A 21804-nucleotide genomic window follows, 5' to 3' on the forward strand; every position below is an offset into this window, starting at 1 on the left:
TCTCTCCACGAAAATAACCAGGTACATCATGATCAGTGAGCGATTATGTCCCTGCATTCAAATGATTGCCACTGCACATGTGTAAAGTCAGAATTGAAGATGGAGTTACAGGAGGGACTATGAGAATACAGCCACTGCCACCAGGGATTTCCTTAAGGAACACGACTGAACTACATTTGGGACTTCCACCTACCTTACTAAGCCTTATTATTCCATGTTGTCTTACATCTTGGACATCCTAAAGCGAATGTTTCCATCTTTTCATGTAAAAATACAACAAGCAGGCTTACCTTGGGGGCTAGGGATAGGGGCCTAGGGAAATTCAAAGCACAGAGACAGAGTGAAAAAAATAATTCTGTAATCATATGAAGATGTAAATTAAACAACAGTGGTCATCGCCACTACCGTGATAACACTCCCTTGCCAGAGAAAACCAAAAGCATTCCTTCAGCATGGTCTTCTATCCCTGCCCTCACCCTAATAGAGCATTTAAACCCTTGATTGTACTGTATGTAACTCAGCTTCATCAACAATCTTCCTTGGAATTCTATCACTGCTATAACTTATATTAGTATGCAGTTAACCTTCAAAAAACTCAATGTAGAATAAAGTTTTCAAAGAAAAAGAATAAAATGGTTTTTACTGGATCAGAACTATCTCTATCATACAGGACAGGGTAGTCTCTGCATTTTTAAATAAGATACATCAAAAAACTATTCTTTTTTTTATTTATTATTTTGGGGGGCCACTACCAGCAATGTTCAGGGCTTATTCATTATACTGTATACCCTGGCAAGCTCGAGGGGCCATAGAGCATTCCGGGGATCCAACCTGGGTTGGCTGCATCCAAGGCAAACGTACTACCTGCTGTCCTATCACTCTGGCCTCCACTTCAGGAAATTCTAATGAACAATATGAAGTTTTGGCAATGCAATTGTTAAAAAGATTTACTCTGGTTTCACTGGAAGTCATGAATAACTTTAACTGATAATTCATCAAACTTTATGCATAATTTCTGCCCGCAGCACTGAGTAATCCCACCAACGGCCATCATCCAGAGACTTAAAACCAAGCTCCTGGAAGAGAGCAATGCAGAGTCTCTGGCCCAAGCTCCTGGCTGTCTTCCTGGGGGCCCCTTGAAGGGCGTGGGCTTCAGCTTCCCTTCTCCCCCCAAGCAGAGCTCCCATGGCCAAAGACCTCCGGAGCCTAGCCACAGCCATGCTCAAGGCCCCTCTCCACACATTCGGACAAGCCTCACGCATGAAGGTACCGGCAGAGGAACCCAGATGTGTGGGACCCGGGGCTGAGACCTCCAAGCCTGCTCGGATCGGGACTGCGCCTCTTCCACCCAGATTCCCCATTTTCCAGTAGCTAGGCGGTCACACCAAGGGACTGCCCCTGGAGCCATGTAATCCCACCAATGGTCAACATCCAGAAACCATTAAAACCAAACTCCCGGAAGCGACATCTTATAGCTCAGTTCTTCCTCTCGGAGAACCTGGCAAGCTACCGAGAGCTTCCTGCCCCCATGGGAGAGCCTTGCAAACTCTCCATGGCGTATTCATATGCCAAAACCAGTAACAATGTTGGGTCTCATTCCCCTGACCCTGAAAGAGCCTCCAATGAGGCATCGTTGGGAAGGACAAGTAAAGAGAGGCTTGTAAAATCTCAGGGCTAGGACAAATGGAGACATTACTGAGACCACTCGAGAAATTCGATGATCAACGGGATGATGATGATGATGATGATGATGATGATGATGATGATAATTTTTAATAAAGCATAAAGCATAAATTACACTCCCACAAGAACACTGATTTATTATTGCCCTGTTTCTGGGAGGAATTTTTTCCTATCAGGAGGGCAAAGAACTCAACTATGCATGTCTAGCCAGAATGTAACTCTAAGTGGACTTCCTGAGGTTCTAGTTGTTAATCAGCTCAATAAGATGGACAGGGGAAACTGGAAATTGATATTCCTGGGGTACTCTCCTCCTTAATTTTTCTGCCTACAAATATGGTTATAATTTCCCCTTATTCCCAGAGTAGGACACGAGGTAATCAGGGCAAGGGTTAAATACACACACAGAAAAAAAAAAACACAAGAATAAATACACACACACAAACACATCACAAAAAATCTGGCATCTGCAATTCTTAAATCCATAGTGAGAATTAAGAGCCCCATTTGAAAACAAAAACTTCAGGTTAAGCCACTTACCTCTTTCAGGAGACCAGTTATCATGTTAATTAAAAAAACAAAACAGTCTTTCCGCTGCTGCACGAGCATGATCCCAGAGGCCAAGTAAACTACCTTGGACACCAACAGTTCACAGAAATGCCTCTAGACTGTGAACTGAGCCACTGCCCATGCGGTGCCAGGGGGGAAGGGTTTCTCTCTCTCAACCCTTCCTTTCCAGGCACAGCATGGCGATCACAGCTTTTTGAGCACAAAATGGAGGTACCAGCCGGCTGCTACAGGACACTCGGGAGGTGTCCGGGGGTGGGGGGCGGGGGATACTGGACCCGTCCTCTGACGAGATTTAAGCGCAGCAGCCACACGTGTGTGGCCTTTCCGCTGTTGCACGAGCATGATCCCAGAGGCCAACTAAACTATTTTGGACACCAGCATCTCGCAGAAATGCCTCTAGACTGTGAACTGAGCCACTGCCCCATGTGGTGCCAGGGGGGGTAGGGGTTCTCTCTCCAGGCTTTTCCATCTTATGAGCACCACAAAAGGGAAGTAAAAGCTTGCAGTGATGCAATTTCTGGCAGAATTTTCCCTGGACTTTATACAGAAATCCAAAACCTAATATCTCTTAATTGTCAGCAATGTGAAATAGATCCTTTTTAGCAGGTTTGACTTGGGGGGAAACTCCAAACAATAATAGTGAGTTTTTTGTTGAAATATTGAAGGTAATCAAAGTAGCAGCCATGTCTCTAGACTGTGAACCAAGCCATAGCCCCACACCAACCAAGGAGAGGAAATATCCTTCTTTCTCATTTTTTTTCCCTTTTGGGGGAGAAGCAGTGTGGCCTCCGCCATATTATGAGGACTATTAAGCAGGTACGAATTTGGTGTCGCAGGAAGGAGGAAAAAAAAGAAAAGAAAAAAATTATGTACTTGGAACAGCAGGATGCTTGGGCAGTCTCGGGCCAGGGACGATACCGGCGCAGGTCCGCCAAGATTCGACCCTGGTGGCCACACTTATGTGTGGCTGCTTTGCTGCTCATCAACCAGGATCCGGAGGCCAACTAGACTACTTTTGGTTCCAGAAACTGCTTGCAGCCATGTCTCTAGACTGTGAACTAAGCCATAGCCCCACACCTGCCAAGGAGGGGAAATATCCTTTTTTCTCAGTTTTTTTTTCTTTCCCTTTTCAGGGAGAAGTGGCATGGTGTCCGCCATATTATGAGGACTATTAAGCAGGCACAAACTTGGTGGTGCGGGAAGGAGAAAAAAAAAAGGAATTATGTACTTGGAACAGCGGGACTTCATATCTCTTCATTCTCAGCAATGGAAAACTAATTATCAAATGCTTCCTCGGCAGTAGGGCTGTCTTTTTTGGGGGGAAATTCCAACAACAACAGTGAATTTTGTGTTGAAATATGGAATGTAATCAAGGTAAAGAGAAAATGAAGTGAAATTTATCAGTTACGCAGGCGGGGGGTGGGAGGTATACTGGGGTTTTTGGTGGTGGAATATGGGCACTGGTGAAGGGATGGGTGTTTAAGTATTGTATAACTGAGACATAAGCCTGAGAACTTTGTAACTTTCCACATGGTGATTCAATAAAATAAATAACTTAAAAAAAAAAGAATTGACAATAACAGTCAAACATTGAAAAAAAGGGGGGCCGAGAGATAATACTGCAGGCAGGGGATCACCTTGCATGTAGCCACCCCAAGTTCGATCTTCAGCATCAGTTCCTCATGCTCCACCAGGAGTAATTCCTGAACACAGAGCCAGCAGTAACCCCTGAGCACTGTCGAGTATGGCCCCAAAAACAAAATAAAAAAGAAATAATAATAAAGAGGGCTAGACAGACAATATTATGGCAAAAGATAGTGTGTGATGATGACAAGACATTGCACCTAGCTAACTTCTATTCAATTCCTGGCACCGCATCTGGTCCCTGTGTCTGCCAAGTGTGATTTCTGAGTACAGAGCCAGGAATAAACCCTGAGCACACCCACATATGCACGTTGCCCCCATTCCAGAAAAAAAAATAAAGGAAAAATTCCACCTATGCAGAGACCACCCTGGTGTTGGGAAGCCACAGTCACGTAAAGATAGCACGTGGAGAGATTCATGACCTATCCAGGTGGCAGAAACAGGAGCCAAGAAGCCATCAGGAGACACCCAACTCTCCTGCTAGTTAGCAGCAGCTACACAGGGGGCCTCAAGGGAGAGCAACATAGCATGACAAGAAGAAAACCCAGACACTTGTGAAGTCTTTCCTAGAGGGTTTACTGATAAAAGAAAAGAAAAGAAAAAAACTGGCTGGGAGGACACAGTAGGATGACACTGAGTTTTTCCTTAGTGTGGGTTGGTAATCAGCCAGAATATACAATCCACATGGATTTCATCCAAGAAGAGAATGTCTTAGTTATATAAACAGGGCTACACCTGTAACTGAAAAGCTGCATAAGAATTGTGAGTACAAATTATGACTATGGTTATGTCAGCCCAGGTCAGTCCCAGTCACCATCTGGGTGACTCCCCATGTCCAACAGGAGAGCTATGTTCAGGTGGTCTGCTGTCTTTGGTGGCAGTACAGAAGCTGGTTGGTCACCTAGCACGACCTCCAAATGAGTGAGATGCCAACAGCATGCCTGGGCAGCTCTCCCACAAGAATTCTGGGGAGTTAGAGTTTAAGTCGCTATTTTTCAGGGTGATTTATTTTATTGCACATAACCAGAATGTGGCTCAGTAAATATTTATTAAATAGGATGAATAATTCCACCAGCCCATGCTCAGAGACTGCACTGTACTTCTTAATTTACACATACTAGTGGCAGAAGAGGAAGTCCAAGTGGGTATAATCATTTCACTTTCTGGTTCCAGAAGAACTGTACAGTGGGCAGGGCACCTGCCTTGCATACAGAGGACTTGGGTTCTATGCCCACCACCACCACATATGGTCCCCCCGGCACCAACAGGAGTGACCCCGGAATACAGAGCCAGGAGTAAGCCCTGAGCACCACCAGATGTGGCCCAAAACAAAAAGAAAAAGGAAATTTCACTTCCGTGGATGGTGAATTATTCCTACAAAGGCATAAGTATCTTTCATGAGAAACTTCATTTGCTAAATGACAAATTAAAAACTTGTTCCTCAGGAATACTACTGTGATTTATGTTGACTTTGTCCTAGGTCTCAAAAGCAGACATATGGTAAAAATAGAAATAGAAGCATTCATATCTTCTGGTGATAACTGATAATAACTCTGATTATAACTTATAATAACTGATAATATCTGATAATAACTCACTAAGTAATCATTGATGGCTATCTGAATCCTGAAGGCTTTGGACAGCTAGTTAACTAATATGAGAAGGATAGACTGATACATGTTTTTTAAGAGACCATTTTCTTTAACTGCTAGAACTTTTTATTAACTATAAAGTTAAGCTAGGTACAAAGGTATTGCAAGATATACAGATTGCAATACTTGGTAAAAGATTAGAAACTGAGTTTAGTTAGTTAATAATAAGCAACAGAGGGGCAGAGCCATAGTACAACAGGTATGGCATTTGCCTTGCACACAGACAACCTGGATCTGATCTCCAGCATCCCATATGGTTCCCAGAGCACCCCCAGGAGTAATTCCTGAGTGCAGAGCCAGGAGTAACCCCCTGAGCATTGCTGAGTGTGACCCAAAAAGCAAAAAAAAAAAAGCAAAAACAAAATAAAATATATGTATGCACAGTGAAAGATTGAGAGGATTTAGAAGGACAGAGGTAAAAACTCCTATATTCTTTCATATACCCTCTATTATTTAAATCAATCGCAATGCTCTCATTCTACCTAGTTAGAAATTAGAATAATCCGTCTAATCTTTATGCTAAGTGATTTGGATAGGACTTTTTATTATGATATAGATGAGTGACCAAAAAAAAAAGTTTGGTAACAATTAGAATAAGATATAGCAAAGTATGGGATTACTGTTCCATCAAAGGCATTTGGAACCAAGCATATTCCCTTCCCGTCTGGACTGAAACTGACTGCTTTAAATCTTTAACTCATTCCTCAAACTACACTTATTAAACATCATCAAGGGCTCTGCTGTTGGCAATAGCTTCGTCTACAGAGAAATAAATACTGCTATATTACCTTAAGCAGCAGATATCATGATATCTGGAGCGAGCAGATATCATTGGGCTACACTAGCACGAGACAGGGACAAATGGAGACGTTACTGGTGCCCGCTTGAGCAAATCGAAGATGAACGAGATGCCAAGTGACAAGTGAAGACAAGTGATATAACCTCAAGATTTCAACTTGCCTTTCCTATTTCCATTCTGTCCAGCCTAAGAGACAGAGAGAGAGAGACAGACAGACAGACAGACAAACAGACAGAGACAGACACAGAGACGCAGAGACACAGAGACAGAGACAGTGACACACAGACTACACATATTGGACTCATCTAATTTTAAAAAGCATGCCTCTGTGGCCAGTTTCAAATTAATACCAAATTAATTAAAGTTCAACTTACTACCAAAACATAGTAGCCTTCTCACTAGCAACAGAATTGGCCAATATTTTCTTTTGCTTGGCCAATTAGGGGTTAATAATTTTCAGAAAGTAGCAATTTATTCTCTCGTAAAAATAAAAGCTGAGAAAGCTACACTAAAAGTCATTGGTCTCTTCATTAAAGAAATCCATACAGTAGTATTACACGCACATTTTTAAAGTACTATTTTCTAGAGATGTTTCATCATTGGCAGCTCAAAGGGATCCACGGCTTCCAAAAGATTGTGACATAATTATTCTATTTCAGCCTGTCCTAATGAAAACAGGGCAGGACACTGCACTCAGGGACTCATGTGTAGAGTGTTCAACTACGCAAATTTACTAAGCAGGTGTTAAGAAACTTCAAACATATGAAAACCTCTAAAAGCTAGCAAAGTTGAACCAAATCTGACAAAACTGCTATACAGTCTAATATCTGACTTCCACATAAGATAGTTGATTCTGCCTCTCTCTCTCTCTCTCTCTCTCTCTCTCTCTCTCTCTCTCTCTCACACACACACACACACACACACACACACACACACACACACACATTGTTCTTTTGGGGTCACACCCACCAGTGCTTTGTACCCAGGTACTCATGTATCATTCCTAGCAGGCTCCAAGGGACAATATGCAGTGCTGAGGATTGAACCCCAGACGCAAGTCAAGTCACGTGCAAGGCAAGTCTCTCTGGACCCTGATTCTCCTCCTTTTATGGATTTTCCCACATGACGATAAAATTCGGTGATTTTTTGTACACAGTAATGGTGATGAAGCTGCACTAGGGCCAGATTAGGAAACACAAATTTTCTTTATTGGTTTCTTTGTTACTTTAGCATTTTGGGGCCACATGGAGCTGGCAGTGCTCAGGGAATACTCCTGGCTCTATACTCAGGAATCAGCCCTGGCGAGGCTCAGCAGGCCCTACTGAATGTCCAGGATCCAACCCAGGTGGGCTAAGTGCAAGGCAAGCGTCTTACCCACTATACTATGAATTACACACACACACACACACACACACACACACACACACACACACACACACCACGCACACCTCTGTCTTCCTGTCTTTTGTCTTTTAGTTTACACAATATGCTAGGCATAGGAATCACAAAGCAAAAGCAACTCACATACTCATTTCAAAGAAAGAAAAATGAAGGCAATCTAAGCCATCCATAATTCAAACCATTTTCAGAAAAATGGGAGCTTTCCAGGCAGTACAGAGGGTAAGGTGCTTGCTTTCTATGTGCCTGACCATGGTGTGATTCCCGATCCCTCATATGATCCCCGGAGCCAGCCAGGAGTGATTCCTGAGCAGAAAGCCAAGAATTAATCCTGTGTACCAGGGGATGTAGAGACCCAAGTAATAACAAACAAGCAAAGTTGCTGCTACAAGTTTACAGTTTCTGAATATATACGCAGTTTTTCCTGCATATTTGTATTAACACTCAAATTGGAATGCTCTTCTTAGTTAGAATCTTCCTTTGTTCACTTACACATTTTTTTCTGTATAAAGTCTTCAATGGCAAGATGTTTAAAGAGCAGCATAACCTGGCTCTGCTGACATTATTACTTCCCTACAAAAATATTAGACTTTTTAACTGTTTGTAACTCAATATTTAGAACATGTCTTCAAATCGGTATTAATTTCTGCTCATTTCTTTCAATTCTTTAGACATGGATTCCTACACTACAGAGCATGAGAACTATTAACACTTGGGGATTATTTTTCCCAAAATGCTCTCCAGAAAGTTTATACTTATTTCCAATCTCATTTCAACAATCACGTTTTGTGGACGTGGGGAAGGAGAATTAGTGGAAAGGGGTGTTTGGGCCAGAACCTGTAGTGCTCAGGGGATATTTGTTGCTCTGTGCTCAGAAGGGACTCCTAGAAGTGCTCCAAGGATCGTATGTGATGTTGCGATCTAACAGATCAAAGCACGAAAAGCCGTATCTTTCCCCTGTACTACCCTTGGGGCCCGACATTTTCCCCAGCATCAGAAATTTTATTAGAAAAGCAATGGCATCTTGTAATGTTTTACCTTGCATTTTGTTAACAAAAAAGTTGAGTATTTTCTCAGTAGTCTCTGGTTAGAATATTTGTTTCATATCATTAAACTAACTTGCCCTCAAGGTTACCAGGTCTCTTCCTTATTATTTGTGAAAGACTTGAACAGAATAAATTTCTTTTCTATTTACATGTTTTTTGTTTTCTTTTTAACAACACTGATTTATATCAGTGCTCTTCAACCTTTTGACACCTGTTGGACTGGTGAAAAGAGAACAAATATTTCTCAGGCTGCAAAGGCAGAACTTAATACATTATGTGTAAGAGTATTTATATCTATCAATACATAGACTGTCAATTTTCCCCAACATGATCTTGCTAAGCAGAAAAAAAAACTTTGCTGATCAGAGATTGGAAAGCAATCTATAAACGCCTACAGGCACTATATCTTCAATCCCCCATGCTTTCTTTGTTTTTTGTGTTTACAAAGTCATCTCTTTACTAAGATCAATGTTCAGAAAGTAAGAGGAAATATTCTTGCTCTGATTATGAGACAGGTGGGAGATTACAGGAAATAAATCTATGGTTTGTTACAACCCTCTGGATACTATACTTAACAATCCGTTCACTGCAACGAGACGGGGACAGAGACTAGTTCATTTCACATGAACACCTGCAATTAATGCCATCGCATGCTTCCGCCAGAAGCCTGACCCATAACTTGTTAGAAATCTCTTTTCTCTCCTCCCCGTTCTAATCAGGGCCCCTTGTCCTTGGCTTTGCAGTGGCAGCTTCATCCGCAGGCCCAGGCCACTGGCTCACAGGCCCTACCCGGGTCACTCTAGCCTGGGTCTCTGCTGCCCCCCTTCCTCCGGGTGCCCCGGCCCAGGGGTCTTGCTAACGCACCCAGGTGTAGGAGCTCGGTCACGATGGCCTTTCCGATGCCCGTGCCCCCGCCGGTGACGATGGCCACTTTGTTCTGCAGCAAGCCGGCTGCCAGGCAGCTCTTCAGGTGAACCAAAGAGTTCATCGCCACGCAGAGTCCCACTCTCCGGAACGCAGGCCCTGGGAGTTCTGCGGTGACCTGCAGCGATCCTGGGCGGACCGAGCGAAGCGGCCACGTGACCCGAGGCCTACACGCCCCCGGGGCCACGCCCATCTGGCCCTGGCCCCGCCCGCCCGCCCACCCGCCCGCGCCGGCTCCCGGGGCCCCGCCCGCCCGCCCGCCCGCCTGCCGCGACTGCCGCTCCCGAGCCTCCCCAGGCTACCGGCGGGCAGCGGCTTCTCTGTGGTCCGCATCCTTGTGGGTCGGCTCCTGCATCCAAGGGACGGGTGTTGGAACATTGTATGCCTGAGCCCCCAACCGTGAACAGCTTTGTAACTGTATATCTCATGGTAATTCAGTAAAAATTAAAACTGAAAGTCTTTTTTTTTTTTTTTTATAAAGAGGAACTTGAAGGGGAGACTAAGACATCGGACAATACCCGAGGCAGATGGCCAGAAGGACTCAAACTAGCCAGGCTGGCCACCCTGAAGATTTCCTGCATTTTCTGCAATACTTGTCAATTAATAAAAAATGCAAAAGGCTTTTAAAAGGCCCACACGAAATGTTTCCTTTTAACCTAGCCCTATACTGTGGTTCAATCCTGAGAGAGGAAACCTCAGTCTTCCCGTGAGCCTAAGCACTGGGCAGAATTTTGTGATGGACAATTGCAACTTTCTGTTTATCAGAAAAAGCCCAGGAGCTTGCAGAAGGCCAAAAATATAGAATAAAGCAGCATAAAAGAGGACTGTTCACAGCAGCTGGCAAGAGTAAACTGAGGTTTCCTCTCCCAGGATTGGACCAAGATCCGGAGCCTGCAAGGCAGATATTCTACCCGCTGTGCTCTCACTCCAGCTCAAACACACAGTTCTAATAAATACTTTGATCATAATCTGGCTCCTCAAACAAGAATGCATAAGAAGTTCTATTACAGGGCTGGAGTGATAGCACAGCGGGGAGGGCGTTTGCCTTGCACGTGGCCGACCCAGGTTCAAATCCCAGCATCCCATATGGTCCCCTGAGCACCGCCAGGGGTGAGTCCTGAGTGCATGAGCCAGGAGTGACCCCTGTGCATTGCTGGGTGTGACCCAAAAAGCAAAAAAAAAAAAGTTCTTTTATATTTAGGTAGGCCCCCTGCTTTCAGCAGAAAGAACTAAATAACAGCACTCCAGAAATGTCAGGAGTCAGTCAGTAGCTCTTGTCCATAGAAGATTATCTGAAAGATAAGACCCCCCCCTCATGGCTTGTAACTCAAAAGCCATGAAATTTTCACTTTCAGATCACTGCTATAATGCTAGCTAGGAAAAGATATCAGAACTTTCCACATCAATAGCACCCGGCAGGAAATGTCAGGTATAAGGTGTGCCCACTCTGGGGCAACTTTGTAATTGTTCAGATCTGGAAGTGAGCAGCTCCTTAAATGTCAACCCCCCCACAAGTCACACACACACACACACACACATACACACACACACACACAGAGACACTTCATTCTAGGAGTCTGAGAAAACAGCAGATTCTGGGGCCACTACCCAGAGCCTGGTTTATCAATCACTATGAGTGAATGATAAACCATAAGGAAAGAATGATAAACCATAGGGAAAGAACTCATAGGGAAAGAAGGTGGTGACTTTGTCTCAAAAGCAAAGATCTGAATTTGGGGAGTGGACAGACTATGTGTATATATGTTAGAGAGAGAGAGAGAGAGAGAGAGAGAGAGAGAGAGAGAGAGAGAGAGAGAGAGAGAGAGAGAGAGAGAGAGAATAAAAGTTTTGGCTGGTGGAGTGCAGAAGAAAACTGGGGACATTGGTGGTAGAAAACGTGTACTGGTGAAGGGTCGGGTATTAGAACATAAAATGATTGAAACTCAATCATGAACCACTTTATAACTGTATCTCAGGGAGATTCAATTAAAAAGGGATGGGGAAGAAATTGACGTACAAAAGAAAAACATGGAGAAAAGTAAATATTTTGAATTGGAAATCAAGACAAAGTCCTGCACTGCAAAAGAAAAGTCCTTGAAATAAGTGTTTTTCCCTTGAAGTAAGATGTCTATGTAAATTTGACTTAAAAACAAACCAAAAAATAGACATGCACTGAGATAACTACTGAAAAGCTTTATTAGTCCCAAGTATTTGACATGAAAAAAATAGTATCATTGCATAATTCAGATTTGAAGCATGAAAATGTTGTCAACTATAGACTCCTTGCTTACGTGTATCATTAACAACTTAAACCTCGAGGACGCGAAACTACCTCTATTATTAATTTGCAACTGTTTGACTTTTGAGATATCTTAGAAATAAAAAGTATGACTACATAGTAAAATTCACTTTCACTCCTATCAATTTTTTTTCCAATCTCAAGTGAAAAAACATCCATTGGGACTTTATTACAGAAATAAATCTTGATTATAATCAATATGTGGTTATCAAAGTGATAGTGATTTCCCCATACAAATCATTAACCCCTAGAAAGTACTCAAATTCATTGTCGAGCTGGTGAGGCACCTGCAGAAACACCCTTTTGCTTCTTGGCTTAGAGGTTGGCCCTCTCTTTAAAAGCCTTCTTCATCCTTTTCACAGCTGAAAGGTCCCCTGGTCCCTCAGGCCAGTTGTCGTGATCTGTGAAGAAGAAAAAACCCCAGTCATGTCTTTTCTCATTTGTTATTTAAAGCCTCTTGTGATTCTCCTTTTTCTCAGCCAGAAAAAGTAAGTTTGTTGCAACAAATAATAGAGATTTTAAGTAAAGCCCCAGTTCTGACACTTACTGGCTTCCCCCTTGCTAAGTCCCCAGCTTCTCACCTCATAGAGAGGCAAAAGAACATTTCTCATTTTTAAATTCACAAGCTAAATGTGTGTCCCAATGTATAGCCACAGGCATACGGTGGATGTTCAATAAGGCTTACATTCTAAGGAAGTACAATTTTTGATTTTGGGGTTTGGGTACTCAGGGCTTACTCCTGGTTCTATGCACAGGGATCATTCCTGGTTATGTTCAGGGAACTATGAGCTGGGAAGGGAATGGAATTGGGAATGGAATCTGGATTAGCTGCATGCATGGCAAGCACCTTTTCATTTGGATCATTTCTCTGAGCCCAGTAAGAATAATTTTTATAAACATCCTCCTGTATGAGTGGTCTACCCAGCACCTTCTCTGCTATTTACCTTTTCCAGTGGCCTCAGTTTCTATTTAGGAATCCACAAGGTTCTGGGAAAGGAGCCCCTTTTTGATCACTGGATGATCTAAATCAACCTAAGTCAATAACCCGTGTCTGTGGTTATGGGTTGAGTGTGGACATTTGCAAGAGGGTCTACAGCAGAGAGAGTGCCAGAATAGTATAAGTTTTATGGGCTCCACCCTACATCCTTAACTTCCTGTGAATTCCTGGATTCTGATAAATAGAAAGTTAACAATTGTCCAACTTCATAAAATTCTGCCCCAGATTTAGGATCACCAAAAGCCTACAGGAATCTGGAATTCCCAAGGCAAATGGCCAATCATTCTGTAGTATTCTTTCTTTTTTTAATAATGTAGGAGCACTGCTATTTATTCACCCATTGAGTAAGCTGATTGAATTGGGCATGAACTCCACATTACTTTTTCTTATTTAATTTTTTAATTTTGTAAGTTAGTTCACAATGTTTGATTACATTCAATATTCAAACACCAATCCCACCACCATTACACCTTCCCACCATCAAATTTGGGATATTTCCATCCCAAACCCCAATCCTTGTCCCAAAACACAACCGAAATAATATATTTCATATTGTCTGTTATGAAGAACTGCTAACATGCTTGTCAAAAAGTGTTCATATAGGAAACAGTGTGAAGATTGTTCTAATTTGGCAGGAGTCATTAAGACATTCTATAGGCTGTCACTAACATGTTGTTAAAGTTTGGGTGATGTGAGCTTTGGTATATATATCTGAAAATATGTATATATGCATGCATATAGATATATATACATTTCCCTCTATGATTTGTTGCCTACTATCTGAACCTCATCATATGTGGTGTGGTACTTATGGGGAATGGGAAGGGAGTGTTTTATGATGTGTTGTGTGACTGCTTTTGTGGTCCGGGAGTATGTTTACTCATATGTGAGGCTCGGCCCCAGAGTGTGAGAAGTGGCCTTGAACGTGGTGGCTGTTGGGTTGTAGAGGTTTTTGACTGCAGAAGCTGGGTGCCGTGGGGCAGGGAGGACTCTGTAGTATTCATGTGCTCTCTGTAACATTCTTGTCACTGTAGAGTCCGATTTTTATTTAAAAGGCCCTACACATGTTGTTGTCCAGTTTTGCCAGCACCATTTGCATATAAGCAGATCAACATGGAAAGTATCATGTTAAGTGAAATGATTCAGAAAGAGAGAGACAGACATAGAAAGATCGCACTCATCTGTGGAATATAAAATGACGGAGTGGGAGACTAACACCCAAGAGTTGTAGAGATAAGGACCAGGAGGTCTGCCCCACAGCTTGGAAACTGGCCTCACATTCTGGGGGAACAGGCAGCTCAGATAGAGAAGGGAACACCAAGTAGAGGATGTTCGGAGGATCCATTTGGGTTGGAAGATGCGAACTGAAAGTAGACTATGGAACGAACATGAAGGCCACCCAATACCTCTATTGCAAACTACAACACCCAAAAGGAGAGAGAACAAAGGGGAATGCCCTGCTGCAGAGGCAGGGTGGGGTGGTGGGGGATGGGGTGGGGGTGGTGAGAGGGATACTGGGATCATTGGTGGAGGTGAATGGGCACTAGTGGAGGGATGGGTAAATGATCAATGTATGAGTGAAATGCAAACACAAAAGTTCCTAAGTTTGTAACTGTATGTCACAGTGATTTTCTAATAAAAAAAATTTTCTTAAAAACGGCCCTACACAGAAAAATCTTTAATTTCCTGAATTCACTATGACACAAAGACCAAATTTTCCTATAACCCCCCCCAACACACACAGAAAAAGTTATAGTTAACCTAGTCCTATACTAATTCCCCACACACACATGAGAGATCTCCTTTTCCTTTCTCTTCTACTTTCCAAGAAACTCTTCTACTTTCTAACTCTGATTCTGAGCATCTTTATTACTCAATAGTTTTATTCTTGAATATATTAAAGAATCTGGGAACTGTGGACAAACACAGACTTCCCCCCCATACTGCTCCTGCATCACTTAGATCACCTAAACATTAAAAGTGTCCTGTGGGGCGTGTTTTTTTCCAGCATTGAGAGGCGACTACAGTGGAATGAAGCTTCCCTGGAGCTGGTACTCTACAGGGCACCAAGGCTTGTGGAGGGGAAGATGGAACCGTGACTGCAGGAAGTCTGCCAACATGTGGCCCTCCCCACAGGTCAAACCGGCAGTGGGAATGGTTTTCTTTTATTCTCCCCTTCCATATTCCACTAGATCCAAATCTTGTCCTCTTATACCAATCTCTCACCGGGGTAGCCTGCCTACCCCAACCACATTAGCCCCTACTCCAAGCAACATTACCCCAAAACTCACAAGAATAATGGTGAGCTCAAGAAACAATACAACCCTAAGCAAAAAGTAACAGTAAGTTCAGACCAAAGAACATGTTCCCTCAATCAGTAAAAAAGGCTCCACACAAATTACACAGGAATACCAAAGAAAAAGGGAAGATCCCTGAAGGGGAAAGAAGAGACCACCACACACCAAACTTTTCCAGGGTCCTCCCTGGTAGTGAAGGGGTGACGGGTATGCTGATAGAGTACTGGAAGAAACAACTTTCAGATCCCCATAATTTCCAAGGGGAAACACTTTTCCATGAAAATTAGATGTAGATAGGATCACTGAAGCCTCAATAAGGAATATCCATATACATAATCTCTCCGATAAAGAATTCAGAGACGAAATGGTGAGAATGTTTAATGAGCTCAAAGAAACAGTGGAACAAAGAGTCAATAAAACACAGGAGGATATGAGAGAAGCAGTGGAATGAACAGCCAATAAAGCAATTCTTGGAGAAAAGAAGATGGGAGGTACCACCTTACCCAACATCAAACTGTATTACAGCATGGTGGTAATTAAAACAGCATGGTATTGGAATAAGGACAGACTAGCAGATCAGTGGAATAACATTGAATATCCTGACACAGATCCTCAAATATATGATCATTTAATTTTTGATAAAGGAGCAAGAAATGTGAAGGGGAGCAAGGAAAGCCTCTTCAACAAGTGATGCTGGGAAAACTGGGAAGCTACATGTGAAAAAATGAACTCGGACCTCTAACACCATGCACAAAAGTCAGATCCAAATGGATAAAAGACCTCAACAACAGACCTGAATCCCTAAGGTTTATGGAGGAAAACATTGGCAGCGTCATGACACTGAAGCTAAAGGCATCTTCAAAGATAAAACACCACTGACTAAGCAAGTGTAAGCAAAGATAAGCAAATAGGACTGCATTAAACTAAGAATTTTCTGTGTATCAAAGAAATATAGTGACCAAGATACAAACACAGCTCATAGAATCGAAAAAAAATTGTTTCCCCAATACCCATCTGATAAGGGTTTAATATCAAAGATAAATAAATAACTGGCAGAACTTTACAATAAAAAAACATCCAACCCTATCAAAACATGGGGAGAAGAAATGAACAGAAATTTCCTCAATGAAGAAATACAAAAGGCACTTGAAAAATTGCTTTACATCACTAATCATCTGCACTGTAGCACTGTCAATTTGCTCGAGCAGGCACCAGTAACGTCTCCATTGTGAGACTTGTTGTTACTGTTTTTGGCATATCGAATACACCACAGGTAGCTTGCCAGGCTCTGTCATGCGGGCGGGATACTCTTGGTAGTTTGCTGGGCTCTCCGAGAGGGGCGGAGGAATCAACCCGGGGTTGGCTGCGTGCAAGGCAAACGCCCTGCCTGCTGTTCTATCATCAAGGAGATGCAAATCGAAACAACAATGAGATATCATCTCACATCACAAACACTGGCACACATCAAAAAAGAACAAGAACAACCAGTGCTGGAGTGGATGCAGGGAGAAGAGAACTCTCAGTCATTGCTGGTGGAAATGCTGACTAGTCCAGCCTTTTGGGGAAGTAGTATGGGCATTACTCAAAAAACTAGAAATTGAGCTTCCATACAACCCAGCAATTCCACTTCTGGGACTATACCCTGAAGGCCCCAAAAACACAACAGAAGAAGCCATCTGCACTTTCTGTGTTCACTGCAGCACTATTCATGATAGCCAGAATCTGGAAACAACCCGGGTGCTCCAGAACAGGCAACTGGATAAAGAAACTGTGGTGCATCTACACAATAGAATACTGCACAGCCACCAGGAAAAATAAAGTCATGATATTTGTGTATAAATGGATGGATATCTAAGAGTATCATGCTGAGTGAAATGACTCCAAAGGAGAGGAACAGACAGAATGATTGCCCTCATTTGTGGGATATCAAAAAATGTAGCATGAGATTATTATCCAAGGATAGTAGAAATGACGGCCAGGAGGACTGGTCCAGGATTGGACAGCGGGTAGTTAGGATAGAGAAGGGACCACTATGACACTAATAGTTGGAAATGATCACTCTGGACAAGAATTGAATGCTGAAAGTAGGTAAAGGGATATACATGATAACCTTTTGGTGCCTGTATTGTAAAACCTAATACCTAAAAGGAAAGGAAAGAGAGTAAGAGAGAAGAAAAGTGCCTGCCCTAGAGAAAGACTAGGGGTGGTAGAAGAAGGGAAACTGGAGACATCGGTACTGGGAAATGTACACTGGTGAAAAGATGGGTGGTGGAATGTTCTATGAGCGGAAACCCAATCATGAACAACTTTGTAACTGTATATCGCACCGTAATTTGAAAAAGAAAAAAGCAAAAGAAATAAAGAAAAAGTGTCACATTAGTGATGACTATTTCTGGAGTGCTGGAGTGCTCACCTGGTACTTGAAATGACTGACTATACAGGGACTGGCCCCCGTCCACAGTCACCAACTGTCCAGTAACAAAGGAAGCTGCTGGCGAGAGCAGGAAGCAGACCAAGGGAGAGACCTGCAGACAAAAACACAGGACACAGCAAAGCAAAGCACTCTCCCACATCCGGGGCTGCTTTCCATTCCGGGGGGACACATCAAAACGCACCAAGTAAAGGGTGTTGGGAGGACCCGCTTGGGTTGGGAGATGCGTGCCGAAAGAAGACTATAGGCTGATCACGATGGCCATTCAATACTTCTATTGCAAACCACAACACCCAAAAAGAGAGAGAGAACAAAAGGGAATGCCCTGCCACAGAGGTGGAGGCGGGGGTGGAGGATGGGGTGGGGGAGGGGTGGGAGGGATACTGGGATCATTGGTGGTGGAGAATGGGCACTGGTGGAGGGATGGGTACTCGATCATTGTATGACTGAAACGCAAACAGGAAAGTTTGTAAGTCTGTAACTGTACCTCATGGTGATTCACTAATTAAAAAAAAAAAAGCACAGGACTGGGACCAGGGCAATAGTAAGCAGGTAGGGTGTTTCCCTAAACATGATCCACATCATCCCATAAAGTCCGTGAACTCACCAGGATTGATCCTTGAGCACAGAGCCAAGAGAAAGCCTGAGAACTGCAGCACAAGGTCCCAAAACAAAGAAAAACTAAACAAACAAAAATCACAGGACTCTATAATGAATTCTACAGTGCGTGTGCTCCATGAGCTAAGGAAAAGTCAGTCCTGTCGCCATGTGAACATCCTTCAAATCAGGCGACTAAGTGGCAGGAGACGAAGGAGTTGGCATGTTGAATCAGGTAAATGATGGGAAGAAGCTAAAAACAGACAGTGTTTTTGCTGGCTTGTTTGCCATTACAAACCATCTGGTTCCTTCCACACCCTGCATGTTCCATCACGCTGGATTATTCAGTACCACCCCGTGAGGCCTGTGGAGGTAAGTTGGGTAGAGGCCCTCTCATTGGTTGCAATAATGACAGGTTACAAAATGGCTACAATAGCTGGAGAGAATAAAAATGACCTAGATTTAGGGTCACATTCAAAACCCACCTTTTGGTCAGAGAAGGCAGGGCAAACACCCAGAGGCAGGGTTCTGTCAAGGGAAGCCAACCCCTCATTCATTATCTGCTTAATAATTTAAAAATACGGATCTCGGGCCGGAGCGATAGCACAGCGGGTAGGGGGTTTGCCTTGCACGTGGCCGACCCGGGTTCGATCCCCGGCATCCCATATGGTCCCCCAAGCACCGCCAGGAGTAATTCCTGAGTGCAAAGTCAGGACTAACCCCTGAGCATTGCTGGGTGTGATCCAAAAAGCAAAAAAAAAAAAAAAAATACGGATCTCATTTGACCTGTTTCTTCTTTTTAAAAAAAATTTATTGGAGGAAGGGCGGTTGGGGTGGTGCACTGAGTACAACCCACTGGTGCTTGGGGCTTACTACTCCCTGCTCTGTGCTCAGAGATCAGTCCGGACACCCCTTGGGAGAGCATCTGCAGCTCCAGGGACCCAATCTGGACCAGCCAGGTGCAAGACAAGTGAGTGCTCTGACCCTGTATGATCTCTCTCTGGTCGTAGCGCTTAATTTCATAATTTGTAAATAAGTGCACGGCATCTCACAAGCCAACCTAAGATTCCGTCAGTTCAGCTATCCCTTTTCCAGATGTTTGAAAATATGAAGAGCTCTAGGGAGTCCCTTGTTAAACCACAGCTACATTCCAACCCCAGTCCCCAAATATGTCACTGAGAAACAGGTGGGTCAGTAGCTTGGTGTGAAAGTTCAACCCAAAAAGGGACATCAGCTCTGACTTAACCACTCTCCCCCGCTTTGATGCTCATGGTGATTACAAAAATTAAAAAACTCAGGTTCAACCCCTGGTATCACCTGGTCCCCTGAGCACTTACAGAAATGATCCCTGAGTTCTTAGGGAGTAGCTTCTCAGCACTGCTAGGTGTGGCTCAAACATCAAGACATACAAATACATACATATCACTGTGTCACTGCATCACTGTCATCCCGTTGCTTATCGATTTGCTCCAGCAGGCACCAGTGACATCTCCATTGTGAGACTTGTTGTTACTGTTTTTGGCATATCGAATATGGCACGGGTAGCTTACCAGGCTCTGCTGTGCAGGCGAGATACTCTCGGTAGCTTGCCGGGCTCTCCAAGAGGGGTGGATGAATAGAACCTGGGTCAGCCGCATGCAAGGCAAATGCCCTACCCACTGTGCTACATGTTTATATACATGTAGTGATATATACATTAATTTATGGAAATTTGATTTTAATAAAAGTGCTTCTATTGAGAAATATGACATATTTTGTTTATTGTTTGTTTGATTTTTTGTTTGGGGTCTACACCTATGATGCTCAGGGGTTAGTTACTCCTGGCTCTACACTCAGGAAATCCTCCTAGTAGTGCTCAGAGAACCATATGGGAAGCCAGAGATCAAATTCTTGTCAATCATGTGCAAGACAAACACCCTATCTGCTAACACTTGGCCCTTTAAAATCTCTATTTTGGTTTTTGTCTTGTTTTCCTGTTCTTCCATAGTAACTCTGTTTTTCAAGGTATGTTCAAAATGCTATATTTCTGACTTTAAGTTTTTATTGTTTATTAATTTTTTAATTTACACTTTAGGAGGGCTGGAGCGATAGCACAGCAGGTAGGGCATTTGCCTTGCACCAAGCCGACCTGGGTTCGATTGCTCTGCCCCTCTTGGAAAGCCTGGCAAGCTACAGAGAGAACCTCGCCCACACGGCAGGGGCTGGCAAGCCCTAAAACAGATGACTGGTTAAAGAAACTTTGGTACATCTACACAATGGAATACTATGCAGCTGTTAGGAGAGATGAAGTCACAAAATTTTCTTATAAATGGATAAAAATGAAGAATATCATGCTAAGTGAAATGAGTCAGAAAGAGAGGGACAGACATAGAGGGACTGCACTCATTTGTGGAGTGTAGGGTAGCATCACATGAGGCTGACACCCAAGGACGGTAGATACAAAGGCCAGGGGGATTGCCCCATAGCTGGAAGACTGCTTCATGAGCAAAGGGGAGAAGGCAGATGGAATAGAGAAGGGATCACTAAGAAAATGATGGCAGGAGGAACCAGTTGGGATGGGAGATGCGTGCCGAAAGTAGATAATGGACCAAACATGATGACTTCTCAGTGCCTGTGTTGCAAGCCATAATGCCTAAAAGTAGAGAGAGAGTATGGGGAATATTGTCTGCCATGGAAGCAGGGGGAGGATGGGAAAGGAGGGTTATACTGGGGATATTGGTGGTGGGGAATATGCACTGGTGGAGGGATGGGTGTTTGATCATTGTGAGATTGTAACCCAAACATGAAAGCTTGTAACTAACTCACAGTGATTCAATAAAATTTAAAAATTTTTTTTTTAAAAATGGCTAATCTTTGCATACTTCAATCTGGTCACCCAATCTGGCCCGTGGAAGATCCACATGGCACTTGATATTATTGTGATGTCCTGGCTGACTTTGGGTCCTGCATATCAGTAAACACCATGGGACAAAAATAATGCAGCTGAAAGTTACAATGAAAAAAGCAGACATGGTGTTAGTTAACACAGCATTCACTCCTGAATAAAGACTCTGATGAGTACTCAAAACACAGCTGTATATTCCTGAGAGCCAGGAGCCAAAAGGGAAATTATTTGGTGGCAATAGGAGTGATGCTCTCTATCAGTCAAACAGACAATGTCAAAGGACACCAAATATCAGAAATGTCTAAACTATAAAAAATCGCTTCTCAACCTTATGGCTCAGATCAAGTGTAGGGTCTAAAGAATAAAAAAGTAATTTGGGTCAGTATTAGAAATAGATATTACCTCCTGAGGAACTCCAATTCTTTTAGCTGGGATTTTCTCAAAGTCTCCAAATAGGTTATTTGACAAAAGACCATAGTTGTTAAAAGCAGTCTGGGAATAAACTATCCCCTGTGTTTAAAAATAAAATGGGAACAGAATAAAGTACATATAATTAATTAAATGTGAACTATAAGGACATGAAAGC

General features: G+C 43.1%; 2 protein-coding genes across 2 annotated transcripts in view; both read right to left on the reverse strand.

Moving 5' to 3' along the window:
* Window positions 1-9872, reverse strand: part of PECR (peroxisomal trans-2-enoyl-CoA reductase) — a 34202-nt gene extending 24330 nt beyond the window's left edge. Inside the window, exon 1 of the mRNA XM_004601434.2 lies at window positions 9654-9872. Within this exon, the coding sequence (XP_004601491.2) occupies window positions 9654-9777 (124 nt within the window). The 5' untranslated portion in view covers window positions 9778-9872. The remainder of the gene's footprint in view (window positions 1-9653) is intronic.
* Window positions 9873-11926: 2054 nt separating this feature from the next.
* LOC101550549 (peroxisomal trans-2-enoyl-CoA reductase-like) overlaps window positions 11927-21804 on the reverse strand; it is a 32505-nt gene continuing 22627 nt past the window's right edge. The window contains exons 6-8 of the mRNA XM_055122578.1: window positions 21621-21728; window positions 17720-17831; window positions 11927-12413 (exon numbers count right to left, since the gene is read on the reverse strand). Coding sequence (XP_054978553.1) covers window positions 12328-12413; window positions 17720-17831; window positions 21621-21728 — 306 coding nt within the window. The 3' untranslated portion in view covers window positions 11927-12327. The remainder of the gene's footprint in view (window positions 12414-17719; window positions 17832-21620; window positions 21729-21804) is intronic.

This window comes from Sorex araneus, chromosome X (genome assembly GCF_027595985.1).
Source record: "Sorex araneus isolate mSorAra2 chromosome X, mSorAra2.pri, whole genome shotgun sequence".
In the NCBI taxonomy this organism is placed as follows: domain Eukaryota; kingdom Metazoa; phylum Chordata; class Mammalia; order Eulipotyphla; family Soricidae; genus Sorex; species Sorex araneus.